The 21,902-nt window shown below is 48.9% G+C and overlaps 1 protein-coding gene across 2 annotated transcripts; it reads right to left on the bottom strand.

The window, feature by feature from the left end:
- Positions 1-7,146: 7,146 nt before the first annotated feature.
- On the bottom strand, positions 7,147-17,982 carry Ube2q1 (ubiquitin conjugating enzyme E2 Q1). 2 transcript variants are annotated; one of them, XM_031374541.1, is made up of 13 exons: positions 17,476-17,982; positions 15,269-15,373; positions 14,825-14,929; positions 13,970-14,020; positions 11,502-11,642; positions 11,232-11,316; positions 10,582-10,642; positions 10,298-10,388; positions 10,143-10,201; positions 9,995-10,043; positions 9,642-9,737; positions 9,278-9,344; positions 7,147-8,874 (listed from the first exon to the last, which is right to left on the bottom strand). In XM_031374541.1, exons 1-13 carry the CDS (start codon positions 17,806-17,808, stop codon positions 8,843-8,845), a joined length of 1,275 nt encoding a protein of 424 aa, XP_031230401.1. In that variant the 5' UTR covers positions 17,809-17,982; the 3' UTR covers positions 7,147-8,842. The 2 variants fall into 2 exon arrangements, with proteins under 2 accessions (XP_031230401.1, XP_031230402.1); XM_031374542.1 differs by lacking the exon at positions 17,476-17,982 and adding an exon at positions 16,139-16,230.
- Between the last annotated feature and the right edge of the window lie 3,920 nt (positions 17,983-21,902).

Below are 21,902 nucleotides of genomic sequence, written 5' to 3'. Positions count from 1 at the left end.
AAATGGTTGTGAAAAATCAAAAGAAAATATTTTCTGGTACATTGTCAAGGCAGACATGGTGGTGCCTGCCTGTAATTCAGTACTTAGAGGACTGAGGCAGGAGGATCATGAGTTCCAAGATGCCATGTAGATGCATGGTACAGCTTCAGGAAGAAGATACACACTTGAGGACATGGAGTTAGGTGATCTTAAATAAATCCCTTTTCAGATGGTACATCTAGAAGAACTGTCCATCTCCTGTATGTTCATAGAAAGGTAGGGATAATTGTGCTCTCATAAGATGGATCCACGAGCCAGCACCAGGGAAGTCCTGGTCCCTCATTGGATGGTTGGCAGTCCAGGATCCAGTGGGATGTCGGAGGCTCGAAGGTTGACACTGGCAGGAAGAGAAGTGGAATACTGAGCAAGATAAATGGATAAATGCTATGAAGAGCCATTGGAAAGCCAGGTGTGAGGGTGCACTCCTGCGACCCAGTGGAGTGGGAGAGTCAGAGGTTAGTGCCATCCCTGGCTACACACTGAGCTAGAAGTCAGCCTGGGCCACGAGTCTCAACAAACAAACAAACAAACAAACAGGCCACTGATGTCAGAAATTTTAGTCAAATGGAAGTGTGTGGGGAACAGAAGTTACAAAGGGGCAAAAGGCAACACAAAACTTGATTCTACAGTAATGATTTTTTATAGTCACTTGAGAACACTGAAGGATTTGAGGAGGGAGAAACTGATTTGCATTTTTTACAAAGTAGACTTTACTGGGTCCAGAGAGATGGCTAAGACTGCTTGGGCTCTTTTGCATGGCTGGAGTTTGTTTCCCAGCACTCACAACCTCCTGGAACTCTGGGGGTGTTATGCCCCCTTCTGGCCTCTGTGAGCATCTACAGATATGTTCACATACCCACATACAGACACAGACAGATGACCAACAGATACACACATACAAATAAAATAATAAAATTAAATCTAAAAAGGAGAATGTATTTAGGAATATTTAAAAAAATACTTCTATTGAAGTATTGATTAGGCTATCAAAATATAGTTTGCTTAAAGTGAGCATATTTAAACTATACAGTTAGATAATTTTTGGCAAATGTATGCAGTCACATAGCCACATCAGAGGTTTGGATTTTCTCCTGCCCCATCCTAGACAGCCAATCAGCCCCTTTGTGGGTAGGCAAGCACTGAATGTGAATGAGTTCAGCCTTCCCGGAGTTCCCTGTAAATGCATAAGCTCTGCAGGTTTCAGGGTCAGCAGCATCACTAAGTCTTGCCAGCAGGTTTTGTTGTTGTGTTTTGTTTGTTTGTTTTTTTGAGACAGGTCCCCCTATGCAGCCCTGCTGTCCCTGGAACTCACAATGATACACCTGCTTCTGCCCCACAAGGGCTGGGATTAAAGGCATGAGCTCCTATCCAATGCCCAACTAACGTTTCTTTCTTTTTATTTTATTTATTTATTTTTTATGGTCCAGTGGTATTCTGTCATATGAATGTGCCACCACTTAAAACTCTACTGCTCTAGGGTTTTGAAGGAACCCTCTAAAACCAGGCAGAAAGCAGGAACATGTGTCAGTGGGCCGGGTATGAGACCACAGTGTTTTTGCCTTTCAGTCACGGTGTTGTTCTTAACATGCCTAGAATATCCTCACTGCAGGGCCTCCATACCTGCTGTTGTCATGGCTCCCAGATACGTCTTCTCACTTTCTTCAGGTCTCCTTTCAGTTATTATTTCTTCAGGACTGCCCAAGACAGCACCCACCTCAGGCAGTTCACCACCTGCCTGGGTTTCTTCATTGTCAACTAAGTTCTTACTGATGCCGTAGTCACTGCTCTATTGCTGTAAAGAGACACCATGACCAAGGTAATTCTAAAACAAAATATTTAATTGGGGCTGGCTTATCGTTTCAGAAGTTCCGACCATTATCGTCATGGTGGGATGTAGAGAGAATATCTTGTATATGCACCATCTGTCAACTAAAAAGCCTATGGCCTATGGCTTAGGCAGGAAATAGGAAGTGGGACATCTGGGAGGCAGAGAGAATTCTGGGATAGAGCCAGGTGTGGGGAGATTTGCCTAGGGGAAGATGTAACAAGACAGACACATGGTACCTAAGCACAGATTAAAATAAATGGGATATTTTAAGTTATATCTAGTCAGAAAAGAGTCTTGCTTTATGGCCAAGGTATTTGTAAATATATTTTGAGTCTGAGTCTGGGAGCATGGTGTTGAGAAGAAGAACCAGGCCTAACTTTTACAGCGGGAAGCATCGGCAGCATTCGGGCAGACATGGTGACAGAGGAGCAGAGAGTTCTAGATCTTTGTCCCAGTGCAGCCAGGAAGAGAATATTCCACAGGCAGCCAGGAGGAGGGTCTTTTCAGCACTGGGTGGAGCTTGAGTATAGGAGCCTCAAAGATTAGATGGTGCCTCTTCTTTCTCCCCCAAGGCTTGTAGATTCCCCAGCCCACTGGTGAGCTCCTGAGCATGCCCACACAGATCCCACGCAGCTCACTTCTCTCAGCCCACCTGGGCCACGGCCTCCTCGGTAACCTCCTTTTTAGCTTTGTCTCCAATTAAGAGTATAGAAATGTCCCTTTCCTCCTCTCCTGCTGTTGGGACACTTTCCTAGTACATGTGAGGCTGCAGAGTTGGGGGACACAGGAAGCGGAAGGCTGTGTCTTCTTAGCCCATCCAAGGCCAAGGCCACCTGGGGAGGTGCACCCCTATAGCACAGTTCTGATCTCTTTCTAGAGTGCACAAAGGTCACTTCTAGGGAGTCAGTGCCCCCTGCTCTCCTCAGATAAGGAAACGGGGCAGCCTTTGAAGTTCCCATGGAAGAGAGCACAGGTAAAGGCCTTGCCAAGTCAAATGGTGCATGTAAGCTTCAGTCTCCCTGGAGGGTGGGGCAGGGATGGCCTTAAGTGCTTAGCAACTTCTGCAGCCGACCCATTTCCCATCTGTGTACTATGAGAGCCCCTGACAACCCCTTTTCTGGATTCTAGATCACCATGCCTGGTACATCTACTTTTTTTTTTTTTTTTTTTTTAAACCATTGACACCATTTCTGACCTCAGGGAAGCCAGAATAGTGTATGGCAGACATCTTAGGACCAGTGGTTTTGTTTTGTTTTTGAAGAAGCAGGTTTGCCTTGCTAGTGACCTGTGACCTAGGCAAGCTGCGGGAACTTGACTATCAGAAGGCTGGAGAACACAGGGGCCAGGAGTTGAGGGAGGAATTGTGGGACCTTAAGCATAAGTGTTCTGTGTTGCCCAAAACTCACAGCCAAGTCATTCCAAAAGGCTCAGTCATTGTAGTAGGCTCAAAATTCACCCAGGGAGAACTGCTTCCTTAAAGAGGATGATGTGCTTGCTTGCTGTGTTCTTTCCCTTCAGGGTTTCTCCCTGGTCCGGGGCCTCCTTTCTTCTGCCATGCATTGTGTTTCTTGAGTTTTTGTCTTGGCTCAAACCCTGGAGAGGTTGGCACAACCCCATTGCCTGGGGCAGCTGACCCTACAGTCGCCCACCTCCTTTGCTCTATGACTCACCCCCTGAACTCTCCTGGTTCCTGGCTCCTTGAGGCTACTTCTAAGGGACCGGAACTGGCTAGCTTCTGGGGTCTCTGTGGAGTCCAAAAAAGCAAGGAAGAGAAGGGATGACTCTCTTACCAGCTTCCCCCACACCCACATTGCCCTCATGTTTTGGGGCACACATGTAGTTCTCTAGGTGAAGCTCTGCCAGGCAGAAGTCCCAAGCTGTAGGGCTAAGCCACCCAGGAACGGTTGCGGATCCTCGGCCTCAGCCAGGTGCTGAATAGAAATGGCATGTTCTGGCAGACTGTTGGGGACTGGTTCTAATGCTTTGAATTAACCCGGCCCCCCAAATCAGGAATCTGCGTGTCCAAATACTGAAGGTCCTTGTCTTCAACTGGTTTTTGATCAATCAATAAAATGCCAATGGCCAGTTGCTGGGCAGGTAGACTGAGGCAGGACTTTGAGATTGGCACGGGTTAGGAACTGGGAGAGAGGAAGCAGAGATCACCATGACTGAGAAGAAGAAAGACCAGGACTAAAGGCTGGCCAACATGTGAGAATCAGGGAAAGTGGCCACAGAGGCCACTTCGCCAGTTGGGCCTGGGGTAGCAGAGAAGAAATATAGATTTTAAAAGATGTTAACTCAGGAGTACCAGATGGGAGTGTTTGCTAGCAGCAGGAAGGATTAGAAACGCTCAGCCTTTAAGCTAGCCAAGGCATATTAATGTATGTGTGTGTGTGTGTGTGTGTGTGTGTGGTGTGTGTGTCTTTCATTTGTGAATCCAGATAGCTCTTGGGTAGTGTGCATGTGCAACCGATCATGAGCACAAACTGGTTTGCTAAGCACTCTTTGCAACAGCAGACCATCTGCAGGAAGGGTGAATGCAATGGACCAGACCTGCATGACACCTCGATCTCTGCAGGTGCCCTATGACAGGAGCCTTACTTAATCTTCCCCAAATCTCCCCTAGAGAAGACAAGTCTCAACCCTGGGGATCACACAATGGTGGATCTGGATCGCCACCACTGACGATCCAGATCATTATTATGTTCACTCCAGGAAGGAGGCATCAGAGCCCAGGAGGGCCACCAACCCGTTTATACCTCAGTGATGTGCATGGCTGAGGGGTGATATTGGGAACAACCATCCCTTTGCTGAGGGCTGCTGTGCCTAGAAACAAGGGTCATAACCAGTCTCTCTTCTTCCTTCCTGTTGGCCGAGTGCGGGGTGCTGGAGAAAGCAGATCACTGGGCTGTGGTCATCTTCACTGGGCAATTGGCCACCATCCCTGTGCAGACCCTGTGCAGCCTGGGCAGTGATGATTGACCTCTGGACCATCCCACCTCAGCCATTCATGTTGGAGGAAGGTCATCCGTCTTCCATCCTCTCCTGAGGAGAGGACAGGAGATGACTACATCTCAGGACTTGGCCTGGCTCCCATCAGCCTCTGGCTCTGCCCTCTCCTCACCTTAGTAGCAGCCATGCCGGGGGAGTGCTTGCTTGAATATGGCTTTTCACAGCTGTTTCCGGAGCCTCTCTGTCCCTGAATATCACTGCTGCTTAGTTCTTAGTAGGGTAAGGGAGACTTGCCATCTCTGCTTCCACTACAGCTCCCAAGAAGACAGCAGTTCCAGGCTTCCAGTTTTGTTTACAATTTCTTTGGGAGCAGGTTTTGCTGTAGATGAAAATGAATAGAGGGTGGAGCACTGGATTGGGGGTGTAGGGAGCGTCTGTCACACTGTGTCTTTAGATCCCGATGGTTAAGACATCAGTTTTCACGTGCTGGAAACACAGAGGCCCCTCCTTCCCCTGCCTCTTCTCAGTGTTGAGGCAGAGGGTAAAACATTGCTTTGGAGAACTGAGAAAAGACATGGCCCACTCCCCAGCTGGAGAAAAATGAAGCTCTGGGCTCAGGCTACCCTGGGAGGCTGGCGGCCTTGTGCCCAGTGGTCAGGGAGCTCCACCCAGAGGGCATTGTGGGTCATTGCATGAGAAGAGCCCACTGCCACCCTTGGGGAGGGACAGCAAGGTCTCTTGACTGGTACTGGATTTTGGAAGGTGGCCTAGAAGGGAGCCTTCTGATCCAAAGAACAGCTGCCGGGAGAGCCAGAGTGCCCAGCCCAGTTGTGTCTTCAGCAGATGCTGAGAAAGCCACCCCAGGGGATCAATTTCCTCCTGTTGTGGGCGAAAGTGAAGGGCCTTCCTGGTATTTCATAGCATAGAAATGGCATCCTGGGGGAGGGACTCCTCGTACCCTAATCAGAACTGGTCTCACTCTTACTAATAGCCCAGAGATTGGAGGTGGGAGGGCAGAGCCTAGGTCTGGAGAAAGGTGAATTTTTGTCTTGTTTCCTGTTGTCTTTCAGCACCTAAGTGCTCTCTTTCCATGGTAAAAACAATTTAGCCCCAGCAGACTTTCTCATTAGAGAGCTGTAATTGTCTGCCCAGCAGGACCTGCCTGGGCTGTCTCTTTTCATGCATGCTCCTACCTTGCCCCCAGCCCTGCTTCTCACTGCTGCAGCTTTCACCCTCCTCATCCCTGAGCTGGAAGTTAGCAGAAGCTAGCAGAGACTTGTTGGGGAGCTTGGTCTGCCGCCAGAGCCTGCTCCCTGTGGCCTCCGCCTTCTGCTTCCCTCCTCTGCCACCTCCCGCCCCAAGGTTTGTGTTTTGTTTTGCAGAAATTTTGAATTCACACCAGGTGGCCATTAAATCCCCGGGGAAATCTTTGGTGCTTCTGAGATCTGACTGTCCCGGAGTCTTCCCAGCCTCTGCCAGGATTCTGTGGGTCTCCCTGGAATCTAGGAGCTGAACAGAGCCCATGAGTTGGGGGACTGGTGTGTGTGCACCCGCCATCTGACTGACTTCCCTTCTCTTCTAGCCATACTACACCTTGAAGTGTGAAGACTTTGATGGGGTGCACTGGGTACTTCCAGCTCATTCTGTCTCCCTGTGCTGCCTTGAGAGCCATTCATTCTTGAGGCTCCAGCATGGAGTTGCTTTCTGTCTTGTCTTTACTCATCTTTCCAAAGGGTAAAATCTTGTTTGTCAGGTGTCTTTAGTCTCCTAAACCGGCATAAACATTTGAACCCAAAATAGTAAGCTTCCATTAGGTTAGAAGCCTAAGGCAGCCGAGCAAATTTTCCTCGTTTTTAAATGCCAGGGCAGACTTGGGGAGGCTGGAGGGCCCCTGCCTAGGTGTTTTGGTATTGCGTGTAGAATCACTCTAGTTATCATGTCTCAGGTTTGGGGTCACTGATACTTTCTCCTGGCTACTGCTTGCTGCCCTATCCTGCCCTCTAAACTGTGGCATGGAGACTGAGAAGCAGCCATGTGCCTCCCACACTAACTCAGCTCTTAGGCTGTGGGCTCCAAGCCAGGCAACATTACCCAGGTCATAGATACATACTCCTTGCTTTCCCTACTGAAGAGAAGTAATTTGCCCTTTTTAATGCATGTAACTTTATGAGAAGCCTAAACATAAAATTTTGTTAGAAAGGGGTTGAGAAGGAAAATGGAAGATTGTCAAGAGCTGGTTGGTATTACAGTCCCCAGAACCTGGCATTTTCCAGCATATCAAGTGGACATGAACCCGTGATTTCTTTAAATAAGTTTATTAGAGCCAAACTATTTAAATAACTTTATTTGATTCATCCTTTGGTAGATGAGAAAAATACATTACAAAATACATTATACAGAGGACAGCTCACAGTACACATTACTAAAAACACAATCTACATGCCAGCCCTGGCTGGTGTTAAGTTCAGAAGGAAGCCTCACAGGCTATGAGACAGATCTCAGTTCTATGGAATGACTTATTCCCCTTGTGTCCTCTGTGTCTCAACCTCACCATGTATTAGCACCCCTAATCTGGAGGGTGTAGGCAGAATTAGAGCAGCATCAAGTAGGACTGGTGAACTCTCCATCCACCTAAAGCAGCACGACATTCAAATCCCTAAAAGAAACGAGGAGTGGGGAAGATGGCCAAACTAAAACGCCCATCTCAAAAGCATTAGAAAACATCCAGGCAACTGTCCCAGGGCCGGGTTTTCTAAGCTCCAAGACTTGGCTTGGTTGTCCCTTGCCTCTGTCACTTCAGTCTTCCTCCAGTCTGCAGGCAGGTGGTCCCACAGCAAGCTCAAAGAGGGAGATGCGGGCTCCGTGTACTATGTGCAGTCTCACGACGGCAGGTCCAACATTGGTGGCTCTGGTTCTGCGCACTTCTCTCCTGCCGTGCAGTTCCTGGGGCTGAGCCAAGGACCCACTATGCAACGCAACCACATGGAGCTACTGCTTCCAGTAGACCCACAACTCGGGAATGGCTAGAGAGAATCCAAAGTTCAAGTCTTTTCTCAGATAATCTAATAAAGCAGATGAGAGGTGAGAAGAGAGGACAGGAAGACAGGGAACCAATGAGTTACAGCCGCTCAGCTCAGCATGTTGCTTGGGATTAGAGAAAACCTCATGCATCCAGGAGCCAGGGCACCACCCCACTCAACTTAAAAGGAGTTTATGAAGCAGCTACTCAAGTCTCATCTTTTTCTTGGAAATTTCAAAACTGGAGATTAGTACAAAGAGGTACTAACAATCAGGATGTTTCTGGGCCTCTGCACTGTAGTTCAGCAAGCCAGACTGTTCCACGGAGTATAGACGCTGGTTGCTCCAGAAGCCTTCAGGAGCAATCTAAGGTCAGATCAGGCGAGTGCTTCAGCTTGGCATTTCTCTTGTGTTAGCAGCGAATCGAATCGCAGCCTCTCTGCAGCTTCTCCTTGCTACTAAAACATGGTGGGGCTGGCACCCCTCCCCCCACCCAGCAGTCAGGGGATGTGGGAATAAAAATAAAGATGAGTCAAGACCAGCATCTTCAAATTAACAAACTGTAATTGTTTTCCCAAAGATACATTTTTTTTTTCATACACATCCATCATACACTGTAACCAAAAAAAGCAGTGTACATGAAATAAGAGAAAATAAATTAAAAACCCATAGCATAGGTAAGGAGGCTCTAGTCTGGAGCACAGCTGAGTTTCCAGCAATATAAGGAGGCTTGAGAGTTTCTTTATAAGATGCCTGCTAGCAAGGGTTCCAGCGAGGTGGTAGTCTGTAGTCAGTCTTGAGGACTTGAGACAGTTCAGTGTGTGTTGTGGGTTGTTGTTTTTCCTTAGCGTTTACAATAGCCATCATTGTCCTGCAATAGGCAGAGCTATCACGTCCAGGAAAAATGAGGGGGGAAACCAGAGGCAGCGTGAGATCCAAATACAGCATTCAAAGGTAATTGGTCCAGTGGTGCCTGGGGAGGAGGAAGGGGATGCTACTCCAGGGTTAGCCATCTTCCTTCGGGGGTGTGTACCAGCCTGCACAAAATAACAAAACGCAACCAGCATAGTGAGGGGCAGCCCAGGCCAACTTCACCTACCCCAATCCCTGAGGACACCTCCATGTTCCAGGAAAGCAGATCCTAGGAAGGATATTGTTAGGGGGACTGAAGCTGCTTACCCGGAGGTTACTATAAGGGAGAGAGACTGGTGAGCCCACCCAGGACAAGAACTGCATGAGTTTGGCAGAGGGTGACCCAGAGGATAGTGCCCAGGCTACCTTCAACCCCACTGCTGGTTACTTCTTGGGGAGAAGGTGATAGTACTCCAGACTTCTGGAGAACTGGGCAGACAATGGGCCAGTGGACAGTAAGGCTCAGAAACTAGAAACGTTCCTCTACTTGACTAGAGTGGGGCCTGGGCCTGGGGGCCCCAGCCTCACCGTTTTTTTCGTGGATCTGCACCAAGGACTTGTAGGACTGCTGTGCTCTCGTCAGACTATACTGAGACTGGGAAGAGAAAACCGTCAGATCAGGTCATGGCCAGCTGCAACCTACTGTCTCTCAACCTGCAGGCTGTTACCCAGGAACCCATACCCAGCTTCTAGAACCAACCACCTCTGCCTGGGAAGACCTTGAGGATACACTACGCATGATAGCCCTTTCCAGACCTGTGCCACCCACCCCTCAAACATCTGAGGATGCCCCTGGGGCCAATGCCTTCCCTCCATTGCAGGGGCCTTATCCTCTGACCCTAAAAGGCAGCTTAAGCTGGCCTGTGGCTCCCCACAGTCCCAGGGCCCTTACTTTGTTGGCTCCAAACTGCACCCGTGCCTTCCCCTTCACCAGCGTGGCGCTGATCTGCATGATCACGGACTCTATGGAGTAGGCACTGCTCCAGCCCTGGGGCACGGCAGGGACAAAGCAGGAAGTCAGGATACAGCTTCCTGAGACACCTTCAGCACCTTTCCAGGCAAGAGGCTGCCTTTACAGAAGGGTCCCTTTACTCCCAGTACAGTCACCACCTGTCCGCCTAGGTTGCTGGGTACAGGCTATGCCTAGTGCAATGAAAGGGCCATATTATGGCTATGGTTTGTTCCCCCACCCCATTAACCAATGGGGTTAAAGCTCAGCCAGCCCCACCCAGGCCAATGGCTCACCTGCTTGGTGAGAAGTTCCATGCAGATGGCACCTCCACCCAGAACATACCTGCAGAAGAAGGGCTAGTCAGCTGTGCCTGGCCAGAGGTCCAGTCCCTTCCACAGCTGCTGCACCAGAGCGGCCTATTCCCTTTGCCCAGCCACTCACCCTCCAGAGAGGACTGGAGACACAACCCTGACGAACGGTGGGTCAAAGGGGAAGTTATCCTGAGAGAGAGGCAGGTAACAGTTAGGGAAGGGAGGCCTTGAGGCAGGGGAGGCTCAGCCAGGGACAGAGCGAGCACTGAAAACAGGCCATCTTACTTTAAAGGAGAAGTTCAGGAGGATGAAGTCTGCTCCTTCCTTCTCCTTTAGGATTTGAAGATCATTGTGCAAAGCGCTGTCCTGGTCAACTCTACGAAGCAATGAATCTGAGCTCAGCCTGCTGGGGGCTGACCACGCAGCCTCCTGAGGGTTCCACTGCCCACACCTGGTCCTGGGACCCCACAACCAACACACTGAAAGGGACATGACTGGCCCTAGGGCTCCATCAGTCACTCCACTCATGTGGGTCCCTCAACCCTTCTCATCCCAGAGCTGCCACTCACTTGAGGAGTTTGACATTCCAGTCATAGAGACTGTCATTCACGAGTTCGACTGCATAGTTTCCTGGAAGGAGAGTAGGCATTGGCCTCAGTAAGATGGGTCTGGACCAAGGGGCAGATCCTTCCCTCCCTCCCTTAAGAAAAAGGCTGGAGCTGGGTGGTGGTGCAGTTTTTAGTCCCAGCACTTGGGAGGCAGAGGCTGGTGGATCTCCGAGTTTGAGGCCAGTCTGGTCTACAGAGTGAGTTCCAGGACAGCCAGGGCTGCATAGAGAAAGCCTATTTCGGCAAACCAAAAAAACTCCAAGCCCCAAAACCATTAACAAAAACCCCTGAAAGGGTACAGGTTTGTTTCTGGATATGCACCAACACATGCCTTGAGGAGCTCTAATCCTGGTCTGAAAAGTTTAGAGGCATTTGTATGATCTAGAAATTCTCAGGGGGTCCTTACGAGCATACTGTATCCTTTTAAAAATAATTAATATGCTTATTACATATGTATGTATATGTGCCACCCATGAAGTAGAGGCTCTGTCATATGGGACTGGAGACTGAACTCAGGCCCTGAAACTTGGTGGCAAGTTCTTTTACCCATTTCTCCATCTTCATACTGTGTCCTTTTTGGGGAACTCCTGTGTAACCCCTGTGTAACTCACCGCCTTTGAAACTCTGTGATCGGTATATATCCCTGAGCTCCTTCATCAGCCGGTCAGTGGCCTGCACCGAGCCAGACACTGCACCCTGGAAAGGAGGGGAAATACCATTATTCCTTAGTCTGGTGGGTAGACCTTAAGGCAATCTGGACTAGGGATAGGACTGGACAGATCCAATAAAGGAGATAGCTCTCCATACTGATGGGCAGTAGCCTGCCAATCCCCAGCCAGTACCCACCAGCCCTTTGCCTTGCCTCTCTACAAGGCACGTACATTTAAGTAATCTTGCCTCTGGTTCTTTTTAATTTTCTCTAGGATGGCCAGATTTTCTTTTCCGATGCCATCATCTTCAGACTTCTTGCCCTCTGCTGGCTCTTCTTCTTTCATTTCATAGTGATCTAGGTCTTCTGTATCCTGAGGTAGGAATGCAGAGGAACGACACCACAAAGGTAGTAGATAGACTTTTTCTCAGTACCACTTGTCCCAGAGCCTCAAGTCCCTATGGTGATCCTAGCAGTGACTTCCCAGTTCTAGAAAACAGTTCAGCCCCATTCCCTCAGTAGTCTAAAGGCCAAAGCAAGTTTGTTTTTAGTTTTTGGAAACAAAGTCTCATATAGCCCAGACTAGTCTTAAGCTCATTATATAGCAAGGATAATCCCAATCTTCCTGCTTCCACCTGCCAAGTGTTATGGATACAGGTGTGCACCTGGCTTTTATTTTAGACAGGGTCTTACTGTGTAGCCTTTGCTGTCCTAGAACTCACTATGTAGACCAGGCTAGCTTCAAGTTGCAGGGATTATACTGCTTCAGCCTCCTGAGTACTGAATTAAAGGCCTGTGTCAGGGCTGGAGAGATGGCTCAGTGGTTAAGAGCACCGACTGTTCTTCTGAAGGTCCTGAGTTCAAATCCCAGCAACCACATGGTGGCTTACAACCATCCATAATGAGATCTGATGCCCTCTGGTGTGTCTGAAGACAGCTACATTGTATTTTCATATAATAAATAAATAAATCTTTAAAAAAAAAAAAAAGGCACGTGTCAACACATCTGGCCTCCAAGATAATTCTTTCCTTTCTAAATTCTTTAACCACAGCAGCAGAGCTACAAAGAGGACCGAGAAAGGGACTGTCTTCTTGTCCCTAGGAAAACCCTGCTCTAACTGTTCCTAAAATTCCTTTGGCAGCAGAAAACTTCCCAATTTCCAGATGAATGGCTTTGGCTTGTAGTGGTGAAGTAAAAGCAAAAGCTGGTTTTACTAGGCTAGACTCTCACCCAGGAGTCATCAGGACCCTAGGCCTAAAGGAAAAAACTAGGAGCTTGCTAGGTGGCTCAGTGGGTAAAGGTGCTTGCTGAGAAGCCGCATAACCTGTGTTCAATCCCTGAAACCTACATGATAGATAGAACTGACTCCTCAAAGTTGTTTTGACTTATAACACACTTAAAAACAGGAAAAAAGCAAACAAGACCATAATTTTTCTTCTCCCTATGAAAGCAGGACCAGAATTAGGCCCTGGAAGCACTCACTGCCAAGATGGACATGAGGTGGCCCACAGCAGGGGACTGTAATATAATTAGCTCCTTCCTCATCCCCCTGCTCTGAGGGAACAAGCAGCTCGCTGAGCAGAGGCCACACTGTGGCAACCCCAGGCCCACAGTCAGGTGCTGTGGGCGTGGCACAGAGGACTGAACATCTTGAGGAAGCACTAGGTTTCATAGATCATCAGCCCACTGCGGGTCTGAAGATCAGTACAAAGTTACAGAGTCTGGGTCCAATGATAAGGAAACAACACGATCAGAGACACCTTATAACAAGACATCTTGCATTAGGGGCAACATTCAATAGCTTACTTTATTCCTTTACAAAGCACTTATTCTTCTATTGTTATCTTCAATTATCATAGAAGAGCTGAGATCTAGTGAATTAATTTTCATTAATAATTTTAATTAATTCTCCAGTCAAAGGAGACTTCACAGAGATAAAGTTAAGTTCTATTTGGCTATGAAGCTTAAGTATGATCTACATTCTACCTACAGCTTAGGTGGCACATATCTACAGTTGTAGCACTTAGGATGTAGGAACAATAGGATCAACTCAAGCCATCCTCGACTATACAAGTTGAGTGTGAGGCCAGCCTGGCTTACACAAAAGTAAATACACAGGACCTAGGGAAATGGCTCAGCAATTAAGAGGCTGTTCTTCTAGAAAACTGGTTCCCAGCACCCACACAGTGACTTACAACCACCTGTAATTCCAGTCCCAGGGGATCTGATACCCTTTTTTGGCCTCCACAGGCACGTCACATATGTAGTGCATAGACATTCACACAGCAAAAACATCCACACATATAAAAATGAGAAAAACAGAATCTATATTTTTTAAAGATTCTGTCAGGTGCACTATATACTATTTATTATCTGAAACAACCATGTGAAACACATCACAATCTTATTTTATAAATAAGAAAACTGTAGCCTAATGAGAATAAGTAAAAGTCTCCAACTAGAACAATCAGGATACAAACTAGGGTCTGTCAAGATTCCTGAAGCCATCTGAAACTAAGTTTGTCCAGTATTTACTTGCTTTAACACATTGCCAACTAAATGCTTTCAAAGAATGGATACAGTCTTTATCCTACTGATACTGTTTCTTTCCCCAGTTGGAAGCTGAAGCTGTTACTATGTAATGACCTATACTGACCGCAAACCCTTCCTGCCAATGCCATCTTGAGTAGGAAGCCTACCTCAGGCATCTCTTCATCCTCATCTTCTGAAGACACTTCTTCCTGCGTGCACTGCAGTGGAGAAGGAGGCAAAGATAAAACATCAGACCCAATGGGTTGCTAGAATACAGTGTCTGACCTACCCTCTGGCCTTGAAGGTCTGGAAGCTGGGCACTGCCCATAAAGATGCGAGTTTCTCCACCAGCCAGATCTGAGTAGAAGCAAGAGCCCAAGGGATGGATGACTTTGATACCAGCCAATTATTCCCTTCCTACCAAAGGGGGAAAAATAGCTGTTTTTGTCATCTATTCTGCAGAGCCCAGCTTAACTTTCCTCAGAACCCTCCTCTCATCTTCTCTAGAATGATAGTGCATTTCTGGTCCTAAGCAAAGGGCCTAGGTTTCTAATAGCTATCAACTGCTATTGCTACAATAATAATAAAAATTCTCTCCTCATCTCAACCCTCAGGATGCTGCCCCTGAGACTGAGTTCTGATAGGATAGAAGCAGTGAGTAGTGCCCCATTTAGCTAGATTCCCATCTGGAGAAGAAAGCGGCTGAGAATCACATGTGTGTTTGGGAGCAGTGGGGGTGGGAAGGAGCTACTGCAGTTCCATTTCAGTTATCAAGTATTTCTTTTTCTTTCTTTTCTTTTCTTTTCTTCTTTTTTCGAGACAGGGTTTCTCTGCATAGCCCTGGCTGTCCTGGATCTCACTCTGTAGACCAGGCTGGCCTTGAACTCAGAAATCCGCCTGCCTCTGCCTCCCAAGTGCTGGGATTAAAGGCATGTGCCACCACTGCCCGGCTATCAAGTATTTCTTAAGCACTCTTTGGGGTGACTGCCACAGGACCCAAAGCCCATCCCTCAACTGCATACCTGCTCTGCTGGCAAGGGTTGATCCAGCATTTCCACATCAGGATGCTGAGGGAGGTTGTAGAGTTTACACAGGTCAGAGATGATCCTCTTCAGATGCTGCAAGAGCTGGGGTGGGGAGACATCAAATACGTCTTTCCTACTACAATCTGGATAGTTGTATGGATGAGCTTTTAGCTTAGATCTCAAAATGGTGGCTGGTTCTCTACATTGTGGTTATAGGACCTTGTGATTATAGGAATGACTTTTCCTAGTGGACCTATCCTGCAGCTGCTATAGGATTCTGCCTCCTCTAACTTCAGTAGGCAACTCTCCTAAGAAGTCAGGTCCAAGACATTGGGCACCTGGGCACCACCCCCTTTTCAGATCTAGCTGCCACTCACAGGGTACATTAGTTGCTGAAGCCTCTTCAGGAACACACACACTCCTCCCCACTGCCCCCCTCACCAAAGTATTCCCTTTCTTTATGTCCACCAGCCTCTCCAAGACAGCAGCCAAGTTAGGGTCATCGGACTCCACGGACCAGATGGGGGGCACAGCAGGGTATGATTCCTGAAGGGGAAAGCAGGGAGAGTGGTCACAATGAGAAACTTTAAAAGAAACCAGTTTTTTGCCTAGCGTTCCTTCTCTGAAGACTTCTGGTTCCTTTCTTTCCCACCACCACGCCCTACACTCGTAACTTCTAGCTCAGCTTCCCTAGAAAAATAGCCTGGAAGGACCATACCCAAGAAGCGACCTGTGGACTCACTCTCTTCCTCCCAGAGTAAAAACCAGGGAAAGCTGATGACAGTAAAGGAAGCTCTGGCTCTACTGTCCTGACTGCCTGCTACACTCTGAGTTCTCCCCACACCCAGGCCAGAGTCCTTTAGTGTTTCCAAACTCCAGAATCAGGGGAGGGAAGATCACCTCACAACAGTCACACTGATGAGAAAAAAAAAAAATGCAGGCTTGTAGCCACCAGGGGAGGAGGAACTAAAATAGTTTCCAAAGCTATTAGTAAAAGGGCATTTGTAAGATCCACCCCCACCCCCAGAGCCCCTCTAAGACCCATTCTCCCTACCGCTCCCTCAGGAACCTGCCCTCATCCTGAGTCCAGGCATGGGCTGGGAGAAAAGAGCCTACGCTACTGGCATTCCCAGCATTCCTGAGCCACCATGCCACAGGAGCCTGAACAGACTCCCCTCCTCTGCCCAAGGCCAGTATAGGCCAAGTTTCTTTTAGAGGGGCCATGGGCACTGCAGCTGAGAACCCCCAAAGTCAAAGATAGTAGATGGCCTCTGGCAACGGAAAGGAAGCAGCTGGAGGAAGCAAACCTACCCGTAAGTGAATCCACTTAGCAAAATCCAATCTTTGATGTTTCAACACATGCCAAGGAAGCCTTACCCACTTCTACTGGGGATCTTAGCGATGCCATAGTTCTAACCAGTGCTGCAGGAAAAACAGTACCAAAGATGCTAAAATCTTTACTTGACTGAGCCACTCCAGGTGGTCATAGCTTGGTGAGGTAAGTAAGCCTCAGCTTGGCTAGATGAGTCCCCATCAAAACACAAGTATCTCATTATTACTCCACTCCCAAAGTTACCTCACCAAACCACGGCCTGGTTTGGTGGCAGAAAGGGCTAGAAAACACCATGAAAAATGAATTGAAGCCTCCAAGAACCACAAAATTCACAAGTCTGTCTTCCCCCCCAGGCGGATCCCCGTTTCCAGTATGGATAAAGGTACTGCCCACTGGCTCTCTAGCTAGCTCCAGGAGGGACAAGCCCATTACAGTGGCTGTTATCAAACAACGTGAGCACTATATCGCGCAGTACCAGCTGTTAGAAAATTACACCCAACAATTTCCTCAAGGGACACTAGGGGATAAAATAAGACAGGACACATGGAAGGTGCTTCCCAATCAAGTTAGGATGGAATGATGCTTGCTGGGGAGCAATGGCACTGTGGCTGCTCAAAACACACACACATTGCTGTCACCAGCAGAAAAGGCAGCAGTCACCTAGGATAAGCAGACATGACCCCAGGAATGGGGAGGAAGTGGCAAAGTTGCTACCAGCCAAGGCAAAAAAAGAGGAGTTAAAGGTTAGTTACACCAGAGTTAGTAAGAGGAAATCCAACGTGGAGTCAATGAACGGCACTATTACTTGGTGAAATCCAGGGAGCAAAGAGGGGTTGTACGAGGGATGCCTAGGCAGGGAACCTACAGGTGGTAATATCTAAGTGGAAAGAACTACTGAAAAGGGTCATTATGGAACTGGGCTTAGTTCCAAGCTAGGTCCTTCCAGCAGAGGCCTGGAATCTTATTAGAGTTGGGGTGGGGAGAAGAAATGGGCATTTCTAGGTGACATGGTAAAGTTGTGGAGGAGTAAGCAGAAGGAGCCAAAAATCATAAAACCTGAGGTGTGGGTGGATTTATAAGAGGTGATTGAGGGGGGCCACATGTCCCGGTGTCCCTCGCTCTCAGGGGTCAACAGTAGAGACTGTGACTGCACCACAGAACCTCAAGCTGAAGAAACAAGTGTAGCCTGGAGAGAAGGAGCCAAGCACCAAGAGGGGGCTCCGGCCTCCGGGTCCTTCGAGAGCAGGAGGTTGTATGGTGTGATTTCGAGCACCACGACAAGGGACCCCCAGCGTGGCGCAAGTGAGGTCCTCACCGTGATGTTGCAGTGGATGCGGACGGGGTCCCCCGGCACCGATCCCCGGGAGGGGAGATGGGGTCCGGGTGCAGCCCCGGCCCCGGCCCCTCCGGCTCCGGCTCCGGCCAGCAGGAACTCGCAGCTCAGCTCGTCCAGGCAGGCGCTGGCAATGCGGAAGCGCTCGTGGCCGCGGTGGAAGATGGACTCGAGCAGCTTCAGCTCCCGCCTCAGGCAGGGCCCTGGCCCCGGGCCCCCTCCCGGGCCGCCCCCGGCCCCCGGCGCCGCCCCCTGGACCCCCAGTTGCTGCCCCGGCCCCGGCTGCTGCTGCCCCTGCGGCTGCGGCTGCTGCATCCTCCGCTCCGCTCCGCTCCGGGGCCGGCGGGCCGGGAGCCTCCGGCCTCCGCTCCGGGCTCCGCCGCCGCCGCGGTCCGCACTTCCTGATCCCCCCTTCGCCAAGATGGCGCCGCCGCCACCTCCGGGACAGGCCCCCTCCGCTCGCCGGCCCACCCCCCCACGGCCGCCGGAAGCCGCGCGCCCCTCCCCCTCCGCGGCGGCCCCGCCCCCGGGCTCACGTGACCTCGGAGCTCCGGCCCCCAGCACGTGATCCGCGCGTCTTTCCCGCCCCCCGGCCCGCGCCTGTCACCCTCCACATGTGACCCTCGGCCCTCGCCTCGCTGCTCGAAGCGCTTCCGTGCGTGGACGTGCGTCGTGCGTGACTGTGCACCGGGGAGGGGGGGTGGAGGGGGGGAACTCTGCCAGCGCTTCCCGGTCACGTGGCGGGCGTCTCTTGTCACGTGGCCGGCGCCTGGGTTCCCAGGGGCTCCCCGCGCGAGACTCCGGCTTCCTGCTTGCGGCCCGCGGCCCCGCGTGCGGTGGTAGGTCGTGTTCGTCCTGCATCCTTTCCCCTCCCCCCTCCCCCCGGGGGTCGTCGGGCCGGGTCGCCTGCCTCCGCGTCTGCGGCGGGAAGGCGCCTTTCACAACGGTCGAAGAAACTGACTTGGATCTCCCTGCGGCTCCTCTACGGTGCGTGACCTTGGGTTATCTACGCTCCTGTGGAGCCTCAGTTTCTCCATCAGAACAATGGCTCTTTGTACTAGACGGCTAAGCCTCTTTAGCCTGTTCCCCAAGACTCGATGCAAGGATACTGAAAGAGTCGAGTGTGGCCGCTGGCCGGTCACGTCCGAGGGGAAAGAAAGGTGGTGCGGCGTCCTCCACAGAATCACTGGTCTTCGTTACTTGTGAGTGCACAGTACTAACCTAGGGGTCAGATAGAAGACACCCACGCCTACTCTTCATCTTCCCACCTCGTCGCACAGATCCTGAGCGGGGCTTGAAGTTTGTGGCAGTTCCTCGTCGTTCCCACTAGGTGGCAATATCACAAAGGACAACGGAGGGTCCTGAAACCCAGAGCTGCGAGCGGCAGGTGCCGGCCGGTTGTAAAGGACTGATGGCTTTGGGGCCAACTCAACTTGTGATCCATTGGCCCTTCTGCCGTCACCACCTTTATGTTTGCTGGAAGCTGACTGTACCTTGGTGCTGGGCTACTGGTTCACTCAGTGATGTTAGCAGAAAGCTATAATGGGCCAAGTTTAACTCTGGATGTTTAAAAAGAAATTCGTGTTCTTTGAGCCTGGGAGGGTGAAGGGGGTGCTGGTTTTCTAGTGATGGGAGCAGCCTGAACGTTTAGCTGCATACCATCTTTGTGCCTACTATGTCCACAAGCTGGAATCATAAAATACTGGAGTAAGCTAATCCTAGCTGAAGAAGGTTGTAGTCCCAACTATCTAGGAGAGTCAAAAGTCCAAGGCCTACCTGGATAACTTAATAGACTCCTGTCTCGGCCAGATAACTAATAAATAAGGGCTGGGAATGTGGTAGAATGCTTGCCTAGCAAGTAGAAGCTCTGAATTTGACACACACATCATCACACACAAAAAGAGTAACTGTAAAAAGTCAAATTTATCAAGCATTCCCTGAGCCAGGAATATTTAGCAAATATTTCTAACCCTCTTAACACCATTGCAAGGTGAGCATTTAACCCATATTTTACACATAGAGGTCAGGATCTATACCTCCTGAGCAGAACTTCTGGACCTGTCTCCATGTCCTCTACCCTGTTCTGTCTACTTGCCTGCTTCCTTTATTTCTTTTGTTATTGTCAGGGTCTTCCTGTATAGCCCAGGCTGTCCTGAATCTTATTCTCTTGTCTTCCCAGTGCTTCGCTTCTAGGCAAGCATGTACCACCTTGCTCAACTCCCCTATCCAACCAGCCCCACACACTTCCTTTTAGAACGTTTCACAGATCATGTGACCTTTAGCCCTTACCCAAGGAACTGGAACTTGAGGTCTTCCTCACTCAGCCTTCAGGTACTGAGACTACATGGGCACGCACCAGGCCTGAAGAGCTTTATAAAAAAGCTGTGTGTATGCATATTTTGCATGCACATATGTACATGTGTGCCTGGTGCCCACAGAGCCAAAAGAGGGCATTGGGTCTCCTGGAACTGGAGGTAAAGATTGTTTCTATAAGCTATGTAGATGCTTGGAACTGAAACCTGGTCCTCTTGCAAGAGCAAGAAGTGTTCTTATCCACTGAGCCATGTCCCCAACCCCATGTACAAGTTTTAAATGTATACATTTACTTATTGTCCTGAAGATTGAGCCCAGGGCTTTGTCATTGAACTACATCCCACATGGGGTTTATTTGGAAGAAAATATGGCAATATTGCAGATTGGTAAGCCACACCTCCACCTCCCAGAGGAACCCAGAAGTCAAGGTCAGTGGGGCATGGTGTCTTCTATTGCTACTTCATTCAGCATCTCAGCTCTCTGACTGAGATTACTTTTGGTTGCTGGTAAGCTTCATATGAAATCACACATAAAATAATTGGGCATGAGTGTGGTAGCCATCTGAACTGGAAATGAAGTGGATATATTTATTTAGTGAATGTGGAGGTAAGTGATTAAAAACAACCTGCCTTCATGGAATTCATATTAAGGGAAATAGAAATTTATAAAGCCAGAATCTACAAAACCAACTGACTTGTTAAATGTGGGAAATGGACAAATATTTACTGAGCACCTGTGTATATACACTGAAGAAACAGCATTGAATGAAACAGATTCAGTCCTTACATTCTCACCCTGACAGGAGATCAGACACTTGGGCCAGCCAGATGCCACACAGCCTAGTATCTTGAGTGTAATCCTAGGTACCCAAAAAAAGAAGAGCATAGGCTCCACAAAGCTGCCCTCTGATCTTCACACACCATGCCATGGCCTTTGCCCTGCCCCCAAAAGAAATAAAACTTAGAAAACCAGACATTTAATGCATAGACAGACACTGAAGCACTGATTTTTAGTTGTAGTAAGTGCCTCAGAGGAGACGACTAGAGATCTGGAAAGGATTTCTGAGTTAGAACAGGTGGAGCCAGTCCCAAGTTAGAGAGTGCGAGGCCACCAGGAAAGGCTGCAAACTCAATTCAAATTGCAATTAGAGTTATTAAAATCGCAATTAGGGTGACAGCCTTAAAGCCACATAAAGGCATGCTGCCAACAAGGGGTTAAGAGAAGGATTTTTGAAGGTGGAGATGACAATTATCTTGCTTCTGTGGAACTTGTAGCTATGTAAGAAAGTGCTTAACTCCCCTCAGCTATGTGAGGCACTGTCTCTTTCCCCTTATTCACAGCTATAAAGGAGATACCTCTGAAAACAGTGATAAGTAGGTTTACAGAAGCCAGAGCAAGCTGTTGATCATCTCACAGCAGTTACACTGTTCTGTGGAGGGTGGGGTTTGATAGGAGTTTATCTTTCAGAACTGTAGGGCAGAGCTCTGCCAATGGATATCAAGGCGCCTGGCACAGAACAGTTCCCTTAGCCATCACAATGGCACACAAAGGTTTTGAGGAAAGATGTAGCAAACTGAAGGAACAGAAGAATAATTGGTCTAGAGTAGAGGAGAATGGTGGAGGTAGGGCAGGCAAAGAGCAGATCTTGGAGCATTTAGGGATTTGAGCTTATTGTAAGAACTGGGAAGATCCAAAAGGTCAACAGAGCCTTAAGCTGTGGAAGCAAATATCAGCACTAACAGCTGAACTTTGTGGGAAACCAAGATTTGGTTCTGAAGTGGAAGGAGGTTAGGGAGAAAGGTGTAAATTCTAAGACAAAGGAGGGGATCCAGCACACAGGGTGCTGAGACAGGAAGGCTGTGATGCCAGCCTAGGCAACACAGACCCTGCCTTAAAAAAAAAAAAAAAAAAAAAAGGAAAACTAGGAATTGTAGGGTTCTCAGTGGCAGTGTATAAAATGTTTTAATTTTTTTCTAATGTCTCCTTTTCTTACAAACAGTAACCAGTTCTCTTAACCTCCTGCCACCTCTGTAGTCCCTGAATGGTGCACTGTAAGAACTGTCAAAGCTTCAGCTCTTTTTTTTTTTTTTTTTTTT

This window comes from Mastomys coucha, unplaced genomic scaffold, assembly GCF_008632895.1.
Source record: "Mastomys coucha isolate ucsf_1 unplaced genomic scaffold, UCSF_Mcou_1 pScaffold16, whole genome shotgun sequence".
Classification (NCBI taxonomy): Eukaryota; Metazoa; Chordata; class Mammalia; order Rodentia; family Muridae; genus Mastomys; species Mastomys coucha.
Note: the sequence above shows the minus strand (reverse complement) of the source record. Positions and strands in the feature narration are given on the sequence as shown.

Coding starts and splice junctions, on each gene's coding strand:
- Ube2q1 (XM_031374541.1), bottom strand. CDS start 17,808: ATGCAGCAGCCGCAGCCGCAGGGGCAGCAGCAGCCGGGGCCGGGGCAG. Junction 14,021..14,824: donor AACCCTTGCCAGCAGAGCAG/GTATGCAGTTGA, acceptor TCTCCACTGCAG/TGCACGCAGGAAGAAGTGTC. Junction 10,643..11,231: donor ATCACAGAGTTTCAAAGGCG/GTGAGTTACACA, acceptor CTCTCCTTCCAG/GAAACTATGCAGTCGAACTC.